We start from the raw sequence: 21,465 nt of genomic DNA, 5'->3' as shown, positions 1-21,465 counted from the left end.
TGCAGCATAGCAGAGTGCTTGTGTGAAGCCTTGAGTGATTAGTTGCTGAAAGTGCTTTGTGCAGACAGCTGGGTCGAGTGTGTCAGAGTTTGACAACCGCTAAAATATCCCAAATTCGATGTGCTGTTGCGTGCGTGCGTGCGTGTGTGTGTGTGTGTGCGTGTGGGAGTGAGATTGTCTGTGTGTGTGTGTGTGTGTGTGTGTGTGTGTGTCTGTGTGTGTGTGTGTGTGTGTGTGTGTGTGTGTGTGTGTGTGTGTGTGTGTGTGTGTGTGTGTGTGTGTGTGTGTGTGTGTGTGTGTGTGTGTGTGCAGGTTACCTGAGGTTAGTGTTCTGCTGGCTGTCCATGGCCAAGCGGGAACCATTTGGACTAGGGCTACTAGAGAGAGAGAGAGAGAGAGAGAGAGAGAGAGAGAGAGAGAGAGAGACACGAAGAGAAGGAGATGTAAAGAAGAGAGAGAAACAAATGACAGGAAGAGAGAGGAAAGAAAGACAGACACAGGAAGGAAGGATGAAGACAGAGAGGGACAAACGATGTACAGGCAGGACAAAATAAATGAGGAACACAAGTAGTGGAGAGTAGAAAGACAAAAGAACAAAACCAGAGAGCAGAGAGCAATGGAAAAGTTAGGAAGGACGCAAAAAAAAAAAACATAAAATAGAGGACAAATAGAGAGAGAGAACCAAGGGACAAAAAGGAAGAGAAGAACAGAATAGGTGAGATCAACAGGGCCAAGCAGGGCCACATGTGGCCCTCATACAGCAGGCATATTCACAAGTGTAATGAACATTATATAGTGGAAAAACGATGGTCCAAAACCATCTATGCACATTTAACCACCTGATGCATTCACCTTTTATAGCCATAGTATAGAGCACAATCTTTACAACCACGTACTGAATCATCAAGTATATGGGCTCTGAAAGCCTTCGCTGCCTCAAAGCTTGTCTGTCATTCATGCCTTTAATAAAATGATACAGCAGAGATTGCAAACCTCCTTTTTTTTGTTCTACTGGTAAAAATATGAATAACCCACTGCCTTCATTCCCTGCTTTCCAGCATCACCTAACTGTATAACAGTGTACAATACAGTAGGTAAAGGTAACTTGCATTCAGAGGCCTTTTTAGGGAATTCATATACATTCTCAAAATGTGTCTAGTGTTACGCTATTTGATACCACAACTGGATGTTCTAATTAAGCTTCTCCTGGCTGCTTGGGAAATGCTTATTCTCCATGTGTCTGGCAAACTCTTGGTTCAACATTGCATGCAGTTCAGCCTTATATCCGGAACTGTATATTATAGCAGGCCTAATTAGTTTGTGGTTTGAGGCTTGTTTTGATATACGGCCTAAAGAAGCTGGTGAAATGTGAAGAGTTTCATGTGGCTTTCAATAGCCAATCTTGTGTGCGTGGATTAGTGCCTGGGGCCTGCAGTCCTCCATCTACTTAAGGGAAGGGGTAACAGGAGAGGGAGATGCATTTTGGGATGCCATGGAGAAGGCTAGCAGGGAGTGGACAGCACAGCAGCAACTGTTACGGCCTCAAACCTGCTCCGGGGAAGTCATGCTCGTCTATGAACTCACTTGAGAACTAGGTGGAGGTTGGCGGAGAGTCGCGGGTCAGTGAACTGCGTGGTTCGGTTGTTGTGGTCCACAAAGTAGACCCGTCCCGTGGCAGTGTTCCTGATCTCCCAGCCTGGCGGCAGAGGACCCAGCTCCTCACAGTTCACATTACTCAGGTCTCTGGGGAAAGGAATTATTGAATTTCTTTCAAGCATTACGTGTGTAGGGTATCTGTGGGGGCTCCACAGAGCTCGGGTCCAAGTTAAAGACCCAATAACCATTAAGGGCTGCTGATGTTCCAACACAGGCCGGATGCATGTTTAAAAAGTAGTCACTAATATAAAGATTCTTCAGGGACATCATATATTCAAGTATACCTACTTAAATATTGCAGTTATTGCAGTTATTACTCCATCGTATTTACTGCCAACAACCATCCATGACAAAGCTATACTAAAACAGCAACACAGCTTCATAAATATGGATGCATTGCTACTCCAGTTTCATCAAATTCATTAGACTTTGAAGACCCTTGAGGTTTTGAAATGGAACATCATAAATCCTCTCTAATATCCCCCAATTTATTGATGAAATGCAACATAATGTGGTCATTACTCATTTAAGTGCTGCTGCTGCACTACCATTACAGTTTCATTATTACAAGCACTGAGAACTGCCATCAAAATTAAATATTTAGTCTAACATCGACTAAACTCTAAGTGCCACAAACTATTATCACCTCATATTTAGTTTAAGGAGACAGGTCTGCTGAGAAGAGGTCCGAGAGAACAATGGGCCTTGATAACTGACAATTACTCACCACAGTCAAAACTACCTTAGCATGGTGATACACAAGACAGTTATTGGGTGATTTAGATGGATGAGCACTCCCCTGGCAACATAGTGAGCCGCAAGGTCTTGAAACTATTCAAACGTTTCCTGGCAATGGGATGACCATTATGTGATTAAAGTAACAACAATGCTGAGGCAATTTCTTGCTCCTAACAGAGTAATTCAAAAAGTTATCCCATGCTCATGTCCAGGTTTTCATTGCACAGCGCTACACAATTGATTTAAATCGTCTTTTGTGCTTTGTAAATATCCAACATGGTTATAGATAAATGGTTAGATTAACAACTATACTTAATTGCTTATGGTTCATTTTGTCACTGCTCTAAATGGCCTTGAACGTGTGCAATGTAAAATACAAAAACAAACATTGGAGTCGTGAGGCTTAATGTTGCTTAGCATGGTCATGGCACATCTGACAAACTACTTGTTCTACTGCTTCCCTATGGACCTGGACCGAGGATCTGGACCCTGTGCGAGTGTCTTGCATGTGTGTGTGTGTGTGTGTGTGTGTGTGTGTGTGCGCGCGTGCACGCTCGTGCACGCGTGCGTGCGTGCGTGCATGGTGCGTGCGTGTGTGTGTGTGTGTGATGTGAGGACACATCACTTGGAAACATCACGTCTTCCCGGCAGCGTCTCGGCATGCTGGGTCGTATCACCACTGATGGTCCAAGAAAGGACCAAACCCAAAGGGGGTTCTGCTGGGCGTTGGAGCTCATGATGTGGAGGCTGTTTCGGGGCAGGAAGAGAGCAGCTACGCCAAGAAGACGCCAAAGACGTGTAATGCAATAGCACTGCCTGTCGTCTCCCGTGGATTAACGAGTGGAGCTATGAAGAGTTTTTTCAGACGATGTGATTGAATACAGAACCCAGTGGCCTGTGCTATGTTCAGCAGAACAACTGTCCAGAGGAGTTTAACCTTGGATGATAGAATATTAGTTGTGCCGTTACAGTACTGGGATGTTGCGAGGACACTGCTCAAATCGAAGCTATAAAACTCAACCGGACGCTTAGAAATTATATCCCGACCGTACACGTCCATTTGGTCCAGCAAAAAAAAAAATCCACAAATGATACTGTTCTGAACCCAAATACCAAGTAATCAAGCAAAAGTAAATATGCCAAATACAACCCTGTCAAATCCAGTTGGGTCCCCAACGGTATCCAGAATAAATATTAAGGTCTATATTAGAAGCGGTTAAAATATCAACTATTGGTAGCCCTTTTTGTATAATGAACAAAGAACAAAGAAACCAATGTGTGTGACTTTCAGTGTTCCCTACCTGGGCACTCGGGGGTCATGCCAGGTGCTGACACCAGTCTGTGTGTGGAGGAAGTAGACCTGGCCCTGCTGAGTGGTTCGTTGCTCTGGAGAGAGAAGAGAAAGGGGTAGAAGAGATCACATGTAACACTTTGCTAACAGTGAAATAGAAATGAGTAAAAGGGAAACGTTGATAATAAGGGCACTCGGATGGTAGTGTAAGATTGCTGCCCACCAACGCCGAGTCTAGGGATTGAATCCAAAGAGGTGCATCGTCCGGCTTGGCCGATGCATTTCAACGACCACAATTTGCCATGTTTGTGGGAGCCGGCTGATCTCTGTCACTAGACTAGTGACTCCTGCTGGTGATCACAAACCGTAAATTGGAGGTGTCATAGTGCTTTTTTGCAACCCATTTTTTCACCCAGTGTCAATTATCTAATGTAATCATGGGCGCTACACTTCCTCTGCCAACCTGGGGGGGGGCAGCGGACTGACCTCATGCTTCCTTCTATGCATGAGGAGTCCAAGCTGCTTCTTTTTCCGGAGTTTCCCCAGCCGGACGTAGCGCGCGGAAGGAACACGTTATTCCGACCAGTTCCTTTCCCCTTCATCAGGCGCCCCAGCTGGCCAGGGGGAGGTAGTTTAGAGACCAGGAATACTGCATGTTTTTTGTGAGGGTACCTACCCTAGGGGACACGGGGAGAACATGCAAACTCCACACAGAAAGGCCCTTTCGCCAACCCCGCCTCGGGTATGGGCACTGATGACACGGAGGAGAGAACACGCCCCCAGCGCCCCCAGCGTCCCCAGCGGGAATCGAACCCAGGAACTTCTAGCTGTGAGGCGACAGCACTACTGACTGTGCCACCGTGCCCCTGTACACCCTCCCTAGTTAACCAAGTAGTGTACTAAAAAAGTACAGGGGAATTGAGAATTTGCAGATCTAAACCGAGAAAAATCAATCTAATTTGAAATAAGACATTTTTAATTTGTTAGAGCAGGTATAGCTGCAGTGTGTTCCATTCATCCTCATATGTTCCAGACCCAGTAGATTTAGCCTGAGGTGAATGGGACACCTAGATGTGACGTTACTGAATGGGTTACAGACCCAGTAGATTTAGCCTGAGGTGAATGGGACACCTAGATGTGACGTTACTGAATGGGTTCCAGACCCAGTAGATTTAGCCTGAGGTGAATGGGACACCTAGATGTGACGTTACTGAATGGGTTCCAGACCCAGTAGATTTAGCCTGAGGTGAATGGGACACCTAGATGTGACGTTACTGAATGGGTTCCAGGCCCAGTAGATTTAGCCTGAGGTGAATGGGACACCTAGATGTGACGTTACTGAATGGGTTCCAGGAGCTTTCTTTGCACTTAAAACCAAAGCCAAGGAATACCTTGGATCGTCTATACCAAAAGCACAAAGACAACACACTTTAAATAAATGGAAACAGGAAGACACACAATGACACATTTGGGGAAAAACCAAACATGGGAATTCACCAGATTCTAAATCATGTGTTGGATCTCAATCTCAAACAAATGAGTTACTGTTATGGTGCGAGAGAGAGAGAGAGAGAGTGTGTGTGTGTGTGTGTGTGTGTGTGTGTGTGTGTGTGTGTGTGTGTGTGTGTGTGTGTGTGTGTGTGTGTGTGTGTGTGTGTGTGTGTGTGTGTGTGTGTGTGTGTGTGTGTGCTCACGCGCGCGCTGGTTGTGCGAGTGTAATAAAGACATTTGAACACTAACTTAAGTTCCTACTGGCTCTACTCAACACATGTTGTACCCTCCTATCCCTCCTATCCCTCCTATCCCTCCTCCTATCCCTCCTCCTATCCCTCTCTCCATCCCTTTTTTCCCCTCTTCTCTTCCTCTCGTCCAAAGCGTCCTTGGCCACACCCAGCCCGTGGTTCAGAGGGTTCAGCTGAGGGGAAAATGCCCGCTATAGCAGTTACTGGGTGACTCACTTGGCCCACGCTTTGCCAGCCGTGGTGGACAGACACAGTGGGGGCATTTTCAGAAAGTAGGGCGCCTGTCCAGCAGTGGCATTCTAAGTCACTGGTATCCAGCACCAACCTTAAAATAATGCCTTCTTTTACAGAGTCTCACTCTGTGGGCATTGTGGCTGACTGTGAAAAACACGCAGAGTTAAGCCTCGCTTGCTTTCTGCACAAAAATAAGGGAAAAAAGGCTAAATCAAGCTGGTGAAAACAAGCAGTGACACTGAGGAAAGCTGTGGGATTGAAAGGAGTCAAGAACCTAAAGTGCCGTGCCTGTACTCAGCAAGAACATATTAATAATCCACTCCCTTCATTCTCTGCTTTCCGGCATCACCTCACTGTGGGAATACCGAGAGGAGAGGAGAGGAGAGGAGAGGAGAGCACATAGGCAGTGCTGAACTGCACTTGTCATGATTGTGGGGTTGTTGTAGGGAGGGGGTGAGATACACCAAACAGAGACAGAAATAATCAATAAGCACAAGGAACAGACTGTACAGAGAAAGAAAGAAAATGGCATCCAAAATAGACCAAGTACAGAGCAAGAAATAGTAAGTTGATAGTCAGGTACTATATGTGTGCATTTTGAGATGTTGCATGTCCTAATGTGATGGACTACAGTCTACACTTCATTTGACATACTTCAAAGGAACAATGCTGGTTTACAGGTATATCATTTCAGCTACTAACTTAAACACACGTCAACATTACTATAGGAAGTTCTGTTTTGTGACATCATGGAAGTGGTATGCGCTGTGATTGATGTATTTTTGAAGACGTGCGCGTGTGGCCATGCACATGCGCACGCACACGTGCACACGCACATGCGCACACACACGTGCACACGCACATGTGCACACACACCCCCCTAGACGACTGGGCGTTAAGCCACAACATAAAAAAAGAGAAAAAGATGGGATTTATTTCTATGATTATTTTCTGCATGATAAAAAAAAGAGCATTCAAAGTATGACACTCTGGAGACTGCAATAATATTACATTTCAACAAGAAACTGCCAATATTGCATGTGAGTCAGCTAGGATTAGAGCTGGATGATATGATTTAATGATGTCAAGGTATTTATGGCACTCCATATTGCCATGTTGCCTCTAAACTTAAATCAACAACTGTATGCTTATGTACTGAAATGAGCTCAGTGAGATGAGCACAAGTAACAGAGTATACAAAGGAAGGAAGAAAATGGCATGCAAAATAGACCAAGACAAGGAAAAACCAGACGCAGACATGCTAAGCTCCAGAGAGACAGAGGAGATGGATTTTGGTTTTATTTGTGATATCTTGATATTCAATTTCAGTTTCAATGGAATATATTCAGTATTTTGTGAATTGATCATCATTATTCTATTCATATTTCCCAGCCTTCAGTATGTGTTGACACTGCTGAGTAAAAGTTACTTGTATTATTTAAATCCACATACAGTCCTTAGGATAGGGCGAGTTCCACAGAGCATGACGTGAGGATGGTATTGAAAAGAGTGGACACATAGAAAGCACCCCCCCCCCCCCCTCCCCTTGCACAAAACCAAATTTCCATCACTGTAGACCTGTAAATCTGTGATTTGACAAAAAAACAACTTTATTCTTATCTTTGATTCTTATCTCCAGGCAAGTCATCAAGACCTGCACTGATCTCCTGGCTCCAAGTTTCACAATCATCACCAACATCAACAATTACCATACTTTTAGGCCCCAAAACCTGAAAAGGTGTCATTATGCACTTAATGTCCTCAAAGTCACGCATCCAACAAGCTTTGAACTGAGCAGATGGAAAATGGCCACTTCGGCGATTTTGGATCGGCAATTTTCTATTGAGTTTGTTTGTGTTTGTGTGTGTGTGTGTGTGTGTGTGTGCGTGCGTGCGTGCGTGCGTGCGTGCGTGTGTGTGTGTGTGTGTGTTGTGTGTGTGTGTGTGTGTGTGTGCGTGCGTGCGTGTGTGCGTGAGTTTCCCCCAACTCACCGTATCCCTCAGGAAGGTCGGGTGGCGTGTGTAGATGCGTGCGGCTCATGTAGTTGCGGTGGCGCTGCGACCGGACCCGTCGCTCCTGGAGCCGCTGTTCCCCTGGGGGCGCCCCCACGGCCACAGCCCCATTGACCGGCGTCACCACAGGTGTGTTCTCGTCCACCACGCAGCTCAGTGGACGGCCTGACGGGCTGGAGTACTCAGACGCCGGCCTGCAAGAGGAGGAACATCCTGTTACGCTAGTGTTCTGCTCTGTGTTACTACCTGAACAGCTGAGTTACAACGTTTGGTCTCACAAGGTTGTTAGACCTTCATCAGAGTTTGTGTGTTTGTGTGTGTGTGTGTGTGTGTGTGTGTGTGTGTGTGTGTGTGTGTGTGTGTGTGTGTGTGTGTGTACATATATATAGTATATAGAGCGTCGTCACAGTCCCGCCCCTTTCATGACGATGACAGGCCCAGGAAATAATTCCCCATTACAAACATTTCAAAAAGTATTTATTTAAAGATCTGTAAGCCTCGAACAAAGCCAACTCGGATCTTGAAAATTCATGACAACAAACTTTGGGTCGAACAAATAAATACAAAGAAGAAAAACAACAAAAAAAGTTTTTTGTTTGTAGTCATGATTTGTCACGATCCTTGTTACAATTTACAATTTAGGCATTTAGCAGACGCTCTTAATCCAGAGCGATTTACATTAAGCAATAACAAAAAGCATGGCATACATCACATATATAAAAAGTACTTATCATGAATCATGCGTTGGCTTTGTGCGTTGGCTTTGTTCGAGGCTTACAGATCTTTAAATAAATACTTTTTGATATCTCTATGGGGAAAATGAATGGGGAATTATTTCCTGGGCCTGTCATCGTCATGAAAGGGGGCGGGACTGCGAAGCTCTCTCTCTCCCCCTCCCTCCCTCTCCCCCTCTCCCCCTCTCCCTCTCTCTCTCTCTACACACACACACACACATTATGTCCCCCCCTTATTTCGCGGGAAAATGGAAATGCTGTGAATGGTTGTTCCTTGGAATCCGTTTTCCGGGATTAAATAATAATAATAGTGCACAGATTAAAACCAAGCATGTACAGGGTACATGCCAGCACTGTAAATGTTATTACATGGTTAGGCATGGTATTAAGCTTACACTAAGGAATGTAAATCAACAGGATGTTTTCATGACTGAATTACCTTTAAAAAAAAGAAAAGTGTGTGTGTGTGTGTGCATGTGTGAGTGAGTGTGTATTCCGCTGTATAAGAGTGGCGAGAATGACAAAAGAGATATCTGATAAGCAGAGACAAACAAAGACAGACTTACGGACAAAGATTGTGTGTGTGTGTGTGTGTGTGTGTGTGTGTGTGTGTGTGTGTGTGTGTGTGTGTGTGTGTGTGTGTGTGTGTGTGTGTGTCTCTGTTCAGAAGTACTGACGCCATGACTATCTACACTCCCCCAACCCTCTTCCTCAGATACCTCCTGCCTCCCTCCGAGACCCCCCGCTCCCTCCTCCTCAGTCCCCTCCCTCCTTATGCTAAGATGGTTTGCTGTGCTACTGCACAACAAGTTGAAAGCCTAAGTTGCTATTTATAAGTTACATACCTGTAGTACTTGGAGGACAGAGACTTCATCGTCAAGAGTTAGCCGTTAGCTGGAAAGAAGCAGTTCTGGGATACTAGCATGTTGCTAGCAACATTTAGTCCAAAAGGCCTCTAGGGGAGCATGTCAAAGTCACCCATCCACTCGCAGCCCTCTAACCCAGATCGTACCTGGCTGCTATCCTCCCCTCCCACTTTCTCCCCTGTATGCCTTTCCTACTCCGCCTCCTACGCACACTGGACCAGTGCAGCGAGGTGAGGTCTGCGTGGGAGTGGTGGTGGTGATGACAGCAGTGCTGCTGCTGGTGGGTTGCGCTATTATTTGTTTGCTTACTCCCCTCCCGGCTCCACTGATACCAGCCAAATAGGAAGGCGACAGTTGTTCCTGCAGGAACGGAGGCCAAGCAAAACCTGGCTGCCCGGCTGGCTGGCTGATTAACCTTTTATAGAGCAGAAGGTGTGTGTGTGTGTGTGTGTGTGTGTGTGTGTGTGTGTGTGTGTGTGTGTGTGTGTGTGTGTGTGTGTGTGCGTGCGTGCGTGTGCGTGCAGTGGAGAGAGGGGGGGGGGGGGGGGGGGTGGGTCAGGAAATGTATAGGAACTCACTCATTACCGCCTGACTGTTATTGTTGTGTTGTGAGTGGATGGAGTTTAGTGGAAGTTCTTTTTGGAAGGGAAACGGGGGAGGGGGGGGGGGGGGGGGGGGGGGGGTCTAAGTGCAACCACTTAATAGGGACACTTCTTTTTGGTTTCTTCCTTTCCAAGAGTGCAGGTTTGTTATGCATGACTGATAGATTCGACTCAGTATGCTAATATGCTGTATTGTGGTCCACTTAATGTGCTGTGTGTGTGTGTGTGTGTGCGTGCGGTCATACCTGGTAGGCCTCTCCCATTGTGTGGTGCGTGTGATGTGGTTTAGATACTGGATCCGTCCAGAGGCTGTCCTCCGCTCTTCCCAGCTGTTTCAGACACAAAGTAAAACAGACCAAAAGAAAAATCCCTTTATAACCGCTAGCTTCATTTCAATTGCAAATCAATGCTGGTATGTATTCAGAAAAGATTGTGGAAATGCACCACAGTGTCTGTGGGCTGAGTCTTGGCTTTCAACCTACTGCTGCTCATAGGCTGTCTGGGAGGAGTGCTAGCTATGTCTCCCACCGTTTAGGAGATCGTCAACAACCTGTTTCGAACCTTTAAAGCCGAATTTTTATGGGGTGTTTTACTCCCACTTTCAGCGCCTGACATGCTGAGTGCATCAAACATGCTCATTTCGTGTCAGTGTGCTTTGCCTAAAGCCCAAACCACACAAATGGGTCGCCATGCAACTCCTTGAAACCAAACGTTTGCGAGTAGATGCATGGTGACCCATTGGTGTGGTTTGGGCCATTGAATTGAACCAGTTAAATCACTTGGGTTGACTTGGGTCGACGTGGGTCGACCACCAACATTTGGTGGTCAATTGCGGAAGTATAGCACTCTTCCGGGTGCTGTCCGCACTCTATCCTTTATAACTCTGGGGTCGACGTGCAACAGGACATATCACACCGCTGGGACGATTGCTAAAACCATATTGTCCCGTCTAGACTCTTTGGTGTGGTTTGGGCTTTAGAATCAGCCAACATGGAAGGTGTTCCAACGAGGTAACACTGGCGAACTCATTTGTGTTCTAAAATATAAAAAAACAGTCAAAATGTGAAGAAGATATTAATAAACAGAAGGGCACCGGCCACTGGCATGCAGTGTGCACAATATGTTCTATAGGATTCCTCGTGTATTACACCAACTGCACACGGGGAAGGGCAAAAAATGGCTGCCGACAAACAACCACAGATGTAAGCTGTGTATTCGAAATTAAGAATGCAAAGTACTGCGATGCCCCAAAGCTAAGGGACAGTGCTACCTAGAATCGGTGTCATTCAGTACTGACCCATCAGGTAAGTCGTTGTCAAACAGGCGACTGCAGTCCACCACTGGCCCTCCTGTCCCGATACGATCCCTGGACTGGAGACTCACTGCACACAAAGACAAAGGAGTTGGCAGAGCAAAGCACTTGAAAATGTGATAGTGGTGTGCAGTCTAAGTTGTTGTGGTACAGTAATGTGAATTCTCCAGCAGGTCATCATATTATGTTGTGGGTAAAAGGTGTATGTGTTTGTGTGTGGTCCTATCTGTACTTTTGATTAAAAAAAACAACAACAAAAAAACATGCAACATTGAGTGAAAGTATAACACAATGCCGGTAAAGAAAGAAGTAATATCTGTTAAACAGCTACAGGTCAGAGGACATGGGAGGTCAGGGATGGGAGTATCCATTGTTGGGAACCAACAGATGCGAACAGTGTCTGGCGGTAGAGCTGCAGCGCTGCAGTGCTGCACGAGGTTCACAGCACTAACCTCACCGTGAACCGCTGTGAGGTTAGTGAGGTTAATTCACTCTGAGCCAGCTGGGGATATAGTGATAGTCTGGAACACAGGGTCAAGTGGGCAGTGCAAAGCTTCACGTTCCTCTGATTCAACAAGACATCCAACAAATGGAGCTGTGTTCGTCGCACTTTAACAGTCAATCAATTAAGGATTTGGATTCCCACCAAGACCTTGAATAGTGCAAAGAGTGGTCCGAGCCATAAAACTACTTATGGAATACTAATGTGGCATCATTAGTCACTGAGATGTGTTTTCTGTTCAATTTTCTAACCGAAACGAGTGGATGTGAGCAGCTGTGAGCCGTGGGGTCCAGTAATGTGTACCAGCAGGTACGGTAATTGTATTGAGACTTGAGGATATAGATAGACTACTACAGGTAGTGTTGTGAGTCTCTAGCAGCCCTCAGCTATACTGACACAGAGGATGACAGCATAAGAAAAACACCAAAGGAATTGGACTTTATGTTACATCAGCAACTGAAACGCATTTAGCCTGATGTCGTACAAAAATACAGTAGGATGGAGACAGACAGACAGAGACAATTTGTAAAATAAAAAAAATCACACTCGTGTTAAGTGAGGGGCGCTCTTATCATCATATATCACATTCCGTGCTCAGCCAATCAAATCATCACAAATGTCATTCCGGCCAATTACTTTTCTTCCCTCACTTTTTATCCTCAATATGTACTTTGTAATCAAATCATTATCGCTATGGGGTGCTCAGCCAATCAAATCATCGTGTTTGTGTTCACACAAACAGACAAAGATGGCGCTAGCGCTCCTCAAAAAAATAAAAAATAAAATAAAAAAAAGAAAGAAGAGAAAGTACATACAGTATTCATGTTCGTGTGCCTGAGACAAAGTCTTGCATGTTCATTTTTTGGAGTGCCGCTACTTCCACTTCCTTTGGTGTTTTATATTATATATATACTTAGAACCGACTAGCAGCAACCACAGCCAAGGAGGCAATCAGAGGAAGTGCACCTGCTTCACATCCTAATATAGACTACAGCATCAGGGTTGGGGGGGTGGTAGGGCTGCGATCGTTTGAGACCTTTGTTTTTCTCGTTTGGTAGTCAAGTACTTTTAACTTTGAATAGGCTCATAAGGGATTAGTTATATAATGAAATATATCGTAGCTTCTATTTGCAACTAGCACTTTAATGTCAGTTGGTGTGATTTGTGTTTTCATTGCAGCTTGATTGTACATCATTGCTGAGCGTACCGTGCGTATACTTGTAGGGTGTGAAGGATAATCAAACCTTTGCACTCCAGCCTTCTTCACTGTGTGCCAGAGTAACACATGCAGTTTTCCTGTCAAGGAGCCATGCAGCAATTTAGGACAGGTTTTTACCATGTGGCTCTGCAGAGTCTAGCCGTCTATAAGAGGGTCTCTGCGTGTGTCTGTGTGTCCAGCGCTAATCTCGCAAACTGCACGACCGATCAATGTTGTTTTACCTGTGCACATTGCCAGTGGGCCTCAGAAGAACTGCCACTATTTATTATTTATCACATATCTCTTATACCTTTTTGAAACATTTAACTTTACATTAATAATTGAAATGAACAGGGTTGAAACTGATGTCATAGGTTGTGCACATGAAGGCTGAGATCCACATGGGGAGCCACGTCATTCCCATTTGGATCCCGAGATTCACAACTCAATTTGAAACCATACTGAGCAGAGTGAAGATTCATCTCCCTTGCCCTTTGTCTGTCTTTCTTACAATGGATTATCAATTTTAAGAATCCAAAACTTGTACATTTAAAATTATTTAATTTACAGTGTACCTGACAGCAACGCTTAAAGCAAAGAGGGGGAAATTCTGCAACCGTATTTCCCTACAGTATGCTCTCATTAAAATATATATTTAGATTCAAAATTACATTAGAAATGTAATTGGATTACACTAATAAGCTTGCATATTATCACAGCACTAAGAAATAAGCTTGAATATAGCTTATTTCTTAGTGCAGGGGTTCACATTGCATAATATTATGTCCTGTAATGTGCTGAGTTTAGTGCTATACATGCACTTTGTTGTGTCAATTGTTAAAGCTACAATCCGTAGGTTTTACGTTCTCTCCAGATGGGGAGAGGTAATTGCAAATGTATTCGAAGCTTGTCAACCAGTAGTTGTCCTATCCGACACTAGGGTCTAAAGGCCTATTCATACTCCTGTTTTAGGTGATAAGGTGACCACCAAAAACTACAACATGACGTCACGCCACGGTGGTAAGCGACTCACCGCTCAACCAAACACATCTCTCTGTTTTTACTAACCACCGTCTCCTTATCACCTACAACTGGAGCATGAATAGGCCTTAAATGTCTCAGTGACGAGTAGGGAGATCATCTCCAACCACAGCAGATGTGGTAGTGGTATTATATGAACACAATCCCCGCCAGGATTCATTAAAGAATGATTACTATATGCCAGGATATCGCCCCGTTCAACCCTTATTTTGAAGATACAAAACACCGCGACCGGATGTTGTGTCAACTTAATTGTGTGTGTGTGTTGTCTCGACCGGTCGTTGTTCTGGAGCATGATAAGTACGACTGAAAGCGTGTGTACACACGCAATCAAAATGGCGCAGTCCAGTTTTATGGCTAACAACAGATAGCCATCCGAAGCTGAATTCCTGTACTGTTCTTTGTCTATATAGAAGTGTCTATTTGTACGTCTCTAAATGTTTTGATGAATTGAACATGGTGGACCCTGTTGTAAACAAGTGTAATGCTTAATTGGGTCGTCCACTCACAGTTAACAGCCTTTGTATTGAGTTTGTGCTTGAAATGTACTGTAATTCTGCAAACTGTTAATAAAATTTTCAATCAATCAATCAATCAAAGCTAATGTGAGTAGCCTTTCCACTAGATCGGATCAAACACATTTATACAACTGAATTAACGTAACCTACGTATTTTGGCGCTTGTCGCTTCCCGACAATGAACGTAGGCTACGTTTTTTGGCGGGGATTGTGTTAACAGAGATTGGTTAAAATAACGTTCTGGATTGCAGCTTTAAGTTGAGTATTTTGCTGGGTTGTCATGTGTCAAGGCAACTTTCTTGTACGAACCTCATACATGACTATGGGGGGTTTCTCATTCTGATTGGACGTGCCTGCTTCATTTTGACTTCTGGGTCAAAAGGAAACAATTGCACATTACTTTGCACACCAACCACCGTACAGACAGACCGACCGACGAACCAACCTTCAGCTTGTCTCTGTGTGCGTCCGCGATGGAAACAAACTGAAATGTTGTGGTCAGAAAACGAGAAGAAAATAAAATCAATATGAATTTCGCTGGTGAAAGTGCAATGAGTAGACTTCATCACCATTCCAGCACTGCAAACTTGAATGTCTCGTGCAACGCGGTGTAAAGGTGCCTTCATGCAGGCTGTTCATGGTGAGCAACAAAACATCAACACAAAAACATTGTCCTCTCACCTTCTCACCCCAGAGACAGTCGCTTGGTGTTTATGCACAGAGGTGCACACGCACACGCACACACACACACACACACGCACCTTTCCTTGCAATGATCATGTGAAGGCTAGTGTACAACCATCAACTCTAAAATATTCGCTTTCTTGTTTTTAATAAAATCTGACATGTGTAACTGAGTTAGTGTGGGATGATTTTTCTCGCTGTGTGTGTGTGTGTGTGTGTGTGTGTGTGTGTGTGAGTGTGTGCGCGCGCGCAACTGTGCATGCGCTTACATGTGCAGGTGTGTATTACTCACCAACTATCTGTCCTCTCACAGTATCGTTGTCATTTGGGCCCAACTTATTCAGGTCCAGTCTCTGATCTGTAAGGACATAACCATACAAAGTGTTAAAGTTGCTGTCAATTATTTTATTGTTAAATAGCTATAGAGCATTGAATGAATGAATGAATGAATTAATGCACAATAACACCACATTAAGTAACAGGGGGTCTCTCCAGCTCTTTAGTAAACTGAAATAGATTTGTTTAGGTCATGACACCAATTTAATACAATCAAGAGAGAGAAGTAATACAGGATACAGTAAAGTAAAACAAAATGAAGCTGATAAATGGGTTTGCTCTCCTTATTGGATGAAATTGGTGTCCCACCTGAGTTTGTATTTTCTGTTTACTAAATTATATTACATACGACCAGATTTGTTTGAATTTCTATTGTTCTTTGAACAGTTCACCCGTCTGAACTGAGTAGTACTGTACTGTACTGTACTGTACTGTACTGTACTGTACTGTACTGTACTGTACTGTACTGTACTGTACTGTACTGTACTGTACTGTACTGTACAAGCTCTCTTCCCTGGCCTGTGTGTGTGTGTGTGTGTGTGTCTGCAGTGACACCTGGTGGTCAACAAACGCTATTTCCGTACTCAGACATACGGACAGACATAGCTGTCTATAGGAGTGGCTAGCACCCCTCAACAAATACGGGACAGATGCTCTGTACCTATAGGAGGAAGAATTCGGAAATAATCCTCTACAATACATACAGTGGCACACAGGTGACGTTTTAGCTTAAACTAAATTTGTGAGATTAACTGCATGTCGACTGGTGTGCAGGTTGAGGGGTAAATGTCCACAGATGTGGGGCGGCACCGAGGGAAAGTGATACGCATCCGAAAATTTGTTCCGTGCAGATTTGGTAGCAGGCTTGTTGTGGGTAGCTGGATAAATAAGGCTTCATTGTCTGCTCCCCTCAGGGAAGGCGAGCTCAGCCAGACAGGGAGACAGCAGAGAAACATAACCCAGGAAGACCCCTGCTCAGCCAGACAGGGAGACAGCAGAGAAACATAACCCAGGAAGACCCCTGCTCAGCCAGACAGGGAGACAGCAGAGCAACATAACCCAGGAAGACCCCTGCTAGATCCCAGACACAGATACACTCCACACTCACACACACACACACACACACACACACACACACAATGAGCATGGAGGATTCCACTGCGCTCCAGAGAGACATGCAGAGTCAGTACAGAACTGGGCAATCTGCATTTCACTGCCGTTAATGACATGGACCTCACAACAACAACAAGACACACATCATAGGGACCGAGGGAGAGAGAGAGATGCCCTTGTTTTTTCTCAATTCCCTGATAATAAATACAAAAACAAATTCAGATCAGATTTATCATGTCTTTGGCTCGTGCCTGAGAGAGTGTGCGCGTTATACACATTTACATTGAACGTGGTGTCATGTGTGGTTGGTTTGCACGTAGATAAAGTAAGACCAGAACACAACGGCAGCTTGATTCCAGACGTTGTGTGTGTGTGTGTGTGTGTGTGTGTGTGTGTGTGTGTGTGTGTGTGTGTGTGTGTGTGTGTGTGTGTGTGTGTGTGTGTCTGTTCCGGATCCATGTCTAGACTAAACAGGGAAGGTTCTAAGCCTTACAAGGCTGGAATAGTAAGCAGATTGTTTCTCTTACAGAGGGGGAGAGAAGAAATACAGAGAGAGAGAGAGAGAGAGAGAGAGAGAGAGAGAGAGAGAGAGAGAGAGAAAGCGATGAAAGTGAAACACAGACCTACAGTAAAACCGTAGCGCCGACAGCGTCTGAGGTGAATTTGAAGACTACTTAGAAGATGAGAGGAGGAAATTAAAAAAAATAGCACAAGCCTCCTCCTTTCTTCCCCTTGACTTTCTACCCTGATATGGGTGTCATGGCATGCTACACCGGGTTATGGTCTTTTTATTCAAATGCATAAAAAGTGCATAAAACATCTCTTTGCTTGTGTGCAGGGCTGCATTATGCATGCTTGCATGAGTGTATGTCTGATAGAAGTGCAGAGCATGCAATAATATGTGAATATGTTAATTTAAGCACACATATTTGCATGAGCACGTGTCAACTATGTACTATACAGTAGTAGGATATGAGCGTGTAACAGTGAGTGCTTTAGAAACAAGCAAAAAATACATGATTATAAAAGGGAGAACATGGTATGTTCTGAACTATCAGATCTATCAGATCTAAATTCTAAACAAGGTTTATAGTAACCACAAGCAAATTAAAGCTGTGTTGCTTGTAAAAGTGCGTGTGTGTGCGTGTGTGTAACTGCGTGTGGGTGCGTGCGTGTGGGTGTTCATGAGATGCCACAGGAAGTAGAGCTGAATGTACAGACGGACAAACTTCTAGGAAACTCAAGCAGTTCCAGTGAACTCTGCGCTTCTGGCTACGTGTGTTTGTGTCTGTTTGCGTGTGTCAGTGAATGAGAGAGAGTGATATAGATAGCAAGATTCAGTATTTGTGTGTGTGTGTGACGACAAACTGGACTATGGCTATGAGTAGAGACTTTGAGGAACCTGTATGTACAGCAGTTACTGGAGGGCCCCTTGGGTGGCTGTTTGTGTGTGTGTGTGTGTGTGTGTGTGTGTGTGTGTGTGTGTGTGTGTGTGTGTGTGTGTGTGTGTGTGTGTGTGTGTGTGTGTGTGTGTGTGTGTGTGTGTGTGTGTGTTGGTCAGACCGCAGAGCAGGCTGGGGCCATGTGTCGATGTTCAGCCCAGCGTAGGAGACAGACAGAGGGGTAATGTGAGGACTGGAGCCCTGCTGCCATAGATCATGTCGCCCTGTCCACTTCCTGTGGCTGTACTACGGTATAATTTCAGCCACATTGCCTGTACAGTAAGTGGCTGGTCTCAGGCCTGACTGGAGCCTATATACTGTCTGTCTCTGCAGAACACTGTTTGATCTGAGGGCAAGTCCTCTGGAAGTCCTCGGAGTGGCACGCACATTTTCCTTGGCTTTTACCGAGGCTTATGTGGCAATGCTGCCAATGTTGTGGGTTCTGGTGGACTCTCTTGGGAGCCCAAAAACAACCCTTAGAATCAAACATACCGTAAGGCTACTGGAGACCATTCACAACTCTTTTGCAAGGAAAATATAGCACCCTTTAGCTTGACTAATTTAAGGCTAGGTGTTTTCATTTAAGATGGCCAGAGAGAAATAGTTTGTGGTCAGAATTGGACGGGATACATTATGCAGGGGGAGGTGGGGGAATGTAATCAATCATTGCCAGTGCATTTCAGTGACTTTATGTCCTCCGAATAGGCCACGTCAGTTTTTTTTTATGCTGTGGTGCCGGAAACCTTCTTTTCCTGATGCAAATGGACACAGGACATTGTCAGATCGACAAGAAAGCATGGCAAAATACAAACAATGATGGTGAATGCCGATTTCAGTTCCAATTTGAGCAGATGGTTTGCACTGCAGCAATACCACTCCGACTGGCACAGGCCCTCCAGCTTGTCCCTCTATTTCCCACACAGGAGGCATACAGAGATAACTGTGCATGTCAAACAGGTGATTAATAATAAACATAATGTCGCTCTGTATAGGACCACAAAATCACCAGCAATGCCACTCAGTCAATTTTCTCCGGTTACACACAGACCAACTCCTGTGCCTACAGAGACACAACTATACCACCACAGCCAGAACAGAGATCTCACCAACACATCTGTTATGATGCCAGACTTGACCTCAGGTATTACAGGTGTCCTCCTTGGCCCACTGAGCAATTCCTAAAGAGACCCACCACACCCCATAAGTGCCCCAATCAAAATCTCTGCCTCATCTGAATACCAAAACCCCACCCATATCAATTATACACAATAATGGCTCTTACACCAGCTATCACTGTGTCATTTGACAAAAACAACAGATCTACTGTACAAGCTAACAACTTATCACAGTGCAACGTCACATGTTCGCTTTTAAATCCATTATTTTTGTCATGTGACATCTTGTAGCCTATAGAGTCTATAGGCTACAAGATGTCACCCACCCGTCAGTGGATTTGTCTATAGTATAGACAAATCCACTGACGGGTCCCATGGTCGCAGCAAACGCATTTCCTGTAAGTGGAGACAAGATATCTGTGGTGTACAGTCAGCTCTTCTACTACATTGAATGGGAAAGTGACTGAAGTTAGTCTGCTCAAACGTTACTCTTTTACCTGCTTTTTAGTGACACTAACTTGACAAAAGATGCCCAGAACACCGGGATGAGCCTGTGTAGTTTATGGCTGCTCCAACAGTAGTGGCAAAATTCAACTTTGGAGAGAAACGGAATGTCAAATACGAGCGTCTGCCTGAATTTCGTTGTGCATTTAGTAGTGTAATAATTACGGCACCGCTCAGAGGTCCTGCGGTGGCTCAGACGAATTAGTGAAAGGTCCTGAATGATAACTAACAAAATATTTTTGTTGCCGTAAAATATGAAGCTGTACTCATGTTCAGGGCTGGTTCGGGTCATGTTAGTTAAGCAATGTGGTTTTTCCAGTCAGAGATGACATAAAATTAGTATCATGCCTTCAGTCATCACTATAATCACAGGTAACATGCCAGCAAATCCCTCCTGATGCAACTGTTGGTATAGGATGGTAATGAAAACATCCAAGGAGCATGTGGTGCTCCTGTTTTGGCATCAAAACAGTACTCCTTTCTTTGGACACACCGTACTGGCCCAGTACATTTCAGGGTTATTGATTTTGAACAAGCTGCTAGATCCTCTCTATGCATGCAGCAAGCAATATTTCCTGGAAAGCTGCTGACAATACAATAGCCCTGTTGAAAGACCAGCACGTTGAGTAGCTAGCTCGCTAGGGGCTAAGAGATGTAGCCAGAAAGGCAGAGGAAGCAAGGAGTCACCATAGTTCCTGGACATAAAGACAATGTCTGTTATTGGAGACACCAAGTCTAGTGTGGGGTGTGTGTGTGTGTGTGTGTGTGTGTGTGTGTGTGTGTGTGTGTGTGTGTGTGTGTGTGTGTGTGTGTGTGTGTGTGTGTGTGTGTGTGTTGGGGGTCTGGATGGTGATGGCCGACCCCCCTCTCCATAGAAAACGCAATAATTTAATTTGTATGTATTTACACAGAATTTCTAAACGGCCACTCACACAGCTGTACATAGAGATATGACGAATAGAACACACCACTCATTGAATGTCATGTAAATCAAACCTGCACAACATTCAAATCTAGATGACCTGTGTGTAGTCAATCACTGATGTGGTCCAGTGACAATCATTTCTTACCTTGGTTTTAATTATGTAACGTAACCAATGCATTTTCTTGTCACGATATAAGCAACGTGTGACATTTTAAATATCGTCTTACGACAAAGTACAAATCAGGATTTATAAAACATCACCTAACAAAGGAAGAATTTTACCACAAAGTCATGTAGACATCTTTGACCTGAGGGAAAGAGTCATGCTTCATCTACCAATAAAGAAAGTGCTACCTTTATGTTATAATAGATATTATAATCTCTCTCTCTCTCTCATGCGTTTCTAGACGTGTTCATTGATTAACTTTGACTGATTTTGCAGATTTCGATTTTCATTGACCAGGCACCCTGTGTGTGTGTGTATGTGCGCGCACGCATGTACATGTGTGTGCATGTGTATGCGGACCCCATGTGTAGAGAAAGCCCCTTCAGATGTCCCCTCTTCCATGACTTATGTCTCCGTCTCTAGTCTGTTTACATTTCATAAACACTGTTGATGAAATGTACAGTATGCAATGATGCATAGCTACATTAACCCATTCTGACCTGAGATCAGATTCTAAAAATGTCTTCTATACATCCTGACAGTTTTCTGAAAAAGCAGTCAGTCGTTCTTCGATTTAAAAAAAATAGCAGACCTACAAGCTCGCAACGCGCCACTCGGTGGCGCGCTATGAGCTTGTAGATCTGCTATTTTTGAGTGGTGCAAACCACTCCAACAACCAGCTTTGTCTGTATCTATGTTTGTATGTGTGTACCTGTACGTGTGTGTACCTGTAC

At 44.5% G+C, this 21,465-nt stretch overlaps 1 protein-coding gene across 2 annotated transcripts in view; it reads right to left on the bottom strand.

Annotated features, from left to right (window-relative positions):
- LOC306922290 (E3 ubiquitin-protein ligase SMURF2-like) overlaps nt 1-21,465 on the bottom strand; it is a 97,926-nt gene that overhangs the window by 21,641 nt on the left and 54,820 nt on the right. For both annotated transcript variants that reach the window (XM_079499774.1, XM_079499775.1), the window contains exons 5-11: nt 15,423-15,488; nt 11,173-11,257; nt 10,121-10,204; nt 7,653-7,867; nt 3,696-3,780; nt 1,585-1,743; nt 318-377 (exon numbers count right to left, since the gene is read on the bottom strand). In XM_079499774.1, the coding sequence (XP_079355900.1) occupies nt 318-377; nt 1,585-1,743; nt 3,696-3,780; nt 7,653-7,867; nt 10,121-10,204; nt 11,173-11,257; nt 15,423-15,488 (754 nt within the window). The remainder of the gene's footprint in view (nt 1-317; nt 378-1,584; nt 1,744-3,695; nt 3,781-7,652; nt 7,868-10,120; nt 10,205-11,172; nt 11,258-15,422; nt 15,489-21,465) is intronic.

The sequence above is a fragment of the Electrona antarctica genome (assembly GCF_951216825.1).
Source record: "Electrona antarctica genome assembly, chromosome: 4".
Lineage (NCBI taxonomy): Eukaryota > Metazoa > Chordata > Actinopteri > Myctophiformes > Myctophidae > Electrona > Electrona antarctica.
Note: the sequence above shows the minus strand (reverse complement) of the source record. Positions and strands in the feature narration are given on the sequence as shown.